This window comes from Malurus melanocephalus, unplaced genomic scaffold, assembly GCF_030028575.1.
Source record: "Malurus melanocephalus ecotype Western Australia unplaced genomic scaffold, MMel_1.1 scaffold_411, whole genome shotgun sequence".
Classification (NCBI taxonomy): Eukaryota; Metazoa; Chordata; class Aves; order Passeriformes; family Maluridae; genus Malurus; species Malurus melanocephalus.
In genome coordinates, this window is record NW_026623643.1 from 626,843 (window position 1) to 629,236 (window position 2,394).

General features: G+C 38.8%; 1 protein-coding gene across 1 annotated transcript; it reads left to right on the forward strand.

The window, feature by feature from the left end:
- The first annotated feature begins 1,131 nt into the window (after positions 1 to 1,131).
- Positions 1,132 to 2,071, forward strand: LOC130581431 (olfactory receptor 10C1-like). Its single transcript, XM_057379537.1, has one exon. It carries the CDS (start codon positions 1,133 to 1,135, stop codon positions 2,069 to 2,071), a length of 939 nt encoding a protein of 312 aa, XP_057235520.1. The 5' UTR covers position 1,132.
- The last annotated feature ends 323 nt before the right edge of the window (positions 2,072 to 2,394 follow it).

The window sequence follows — 2,394 nt, forward strand, 5'->3', positions numbered from 1 at the left end:
AAGAAGTAGAGGAACCTACACGTTAGTTTGTGGGCAAGAATGATCTTTTTGGGCAACTTTATCCCAAAATGCACGTGGGGACTGGATCAATGATTAATGTCTGATTGAAATAATGCCAGTTARCAGGCTAAATGCTCACTGTTTTCCCTTTCGTTGTGAAAGATGGGCAAAGAAGCAGCCAAATAAAAATATCTTTTAACAGGATACAATAAAAAAGAAGATTGGTAATGAGTGAATCTTACATCCTTTATCCCCAAATGAATGTGGACTGCATCTTTGCTTCACCTTCACATTTTGTTGAGAAAGCAGAAGCGTGGTTTCTCATGTGACAGCTCTCATTAATTTGGCTGCATGATGAARTAATTGTAATTACTCCAAAATAAAAGCCAGATCTCGATATTGCAGTGGGATATCTGGGTATTGTAGAAATGCTTTCCAAATTACCTGCAGCTAGAGGTGTCTGTGAGTAACAAACACACACACATCACCTTTAGCCAACCCCTGACAACTCTTCCTTACTGCTCCAATCAGCTCTAGCCARTCTCAGGGGAATTTATAAATATATATAAATATAGGATAAAGCACTCTGGAAAAGCATCTCTTCTGCTTCACTATGAAGTGCTCAGAGTAGAATGCTTTTCTGGAGATCTCATAATTCAGGTTTGTTTTTCCTTTCTCTTCTTCCACCACTCTCCACAAAAGGTAACAGAGAAATCACCTTTGTTATATTCAAATGTTGTTACTGATGATATTGGAATTTGGATTGATTAGTCCATAAAAAGACATCTGCTGTAATTTTTATTTTTTTTATTATTTTTTTTTACAGGCTAGAAATGGTAGCTGAGCATTTGAAGACAGYAGAAAATACTCAAACTTTGAAGGCAACACTATGAAAGAAGAATCATAGAAAAAGATTAAAAATAGAGAAAAAATATATGCATAAGACTGACTTATTMTCTTTTGAAACTTTTACAATCCTTTCAAGAAGATCTTTTCAAAATCTGGATATTTTTATAAATTCTGGTCATCCTTTTGTCTATTCAATCAGGCAGTTGTATTTTGATTGCAGATTTCCCACTTCATCAGCTGCTGAGCAGTGAACGAAGAGAGCCCCWCCAGGTACCAGAGCAGGATGATGCTTGGGAACCTCAGTGAAGTGAGTGAATTCAAACTCCTGGGTTTTGCTGAAATCTCTCACTTGCAGCCTTTGCTCTTTGTAGTTTTATTATCTCTTTATATTCTCACCTTGATGGCAAACACAGTGATAGCTTTSCTGATAACTGCTGATAACACCCTTCACACCCCCATGTATTTCTTCCTCACTCAGCTGTCCTGTTTGGATATCTGCTACTTGTCAGTCATTATCCCAACCATCCTGGAGAACCTGATGGTGGGAACTGTAGGTATTTCCAARGCAAGGTGTGCAATGCAAATGTTTTTCTTCCTTTTCTTCGGAGTTGCTGAATGCTTTCTCCTGGCTGCCATGTCCCTGGATCGTTTTATTGCCATTTGCTACCCCTTGCATTACACAATTCTCATGAGCAGCAGCCTCTGCAAAAGCCTGGTGGCTGCAAGTTACATTTGTGGCACTGGTGTGGGCTTGGTGCACACCACCACCACCTTCAGCTCACCTTTGTGTGGTTCTGCCATCAACCACTTCTTCTGTGAGATCCAACCCCTCCTGGAGCTGCTCTGCGGTGACACTGCCCCAAGGGACACCCAGGTCATTGTGGTGGCTGTTTTTGCCATTCTCAGTCCTTTCCTRCTGGTCATTTATTCCTATTTTCGTATCATTTCCACCATTCTTGGGATGCCATCAGCTGAGAGCCAGCAGAAAGCCTTCTCCACCTGCTCCTCTCATCTCTTGGTTGTGACTCTTTTTTATGGAGCTGCGGGCTCCATGTATTTGAGGCCAAAATACAGCTACTGTGCCTCTGTGGATAAATTCCTCTCACTTTCTTAYTCTGTGGTCACTCCTTTATTGAATCCTATCATTTACAGTTTGAGGAATAAGGAGGTAAAAGAAGCTCTGAGAAAAAAATGGAGAAAAATTAATTTAGTGTGGAAATGAAAGAGAAGATTTCCATTGTTTCAGGTGTCTGTAGTGGTATTTTTCACTCTCAATTCTTGTTCAGTAAAATAAATTTCCAGATAATTCCCAAGAGAACTTCAGCTTTTGGGGAGGAAAGAGGGAGAAAAATGGAGATTTTCAGCTGCAGGATGCAGTGCTAGAAGCTATGTCAAGATTTTGGGAGGAAATTTCCTCCATCTAATTAAGAAATTATTAACTAAATGAACACTTTTTCTTTTTCTTTTTCTTTTTCTTTTTCTTTTTCTTTTTCTTTTTCTTTTTCTTTTTCTTTTTCTTTTTCTTTTTCTTTTTCTTTTTCTTTT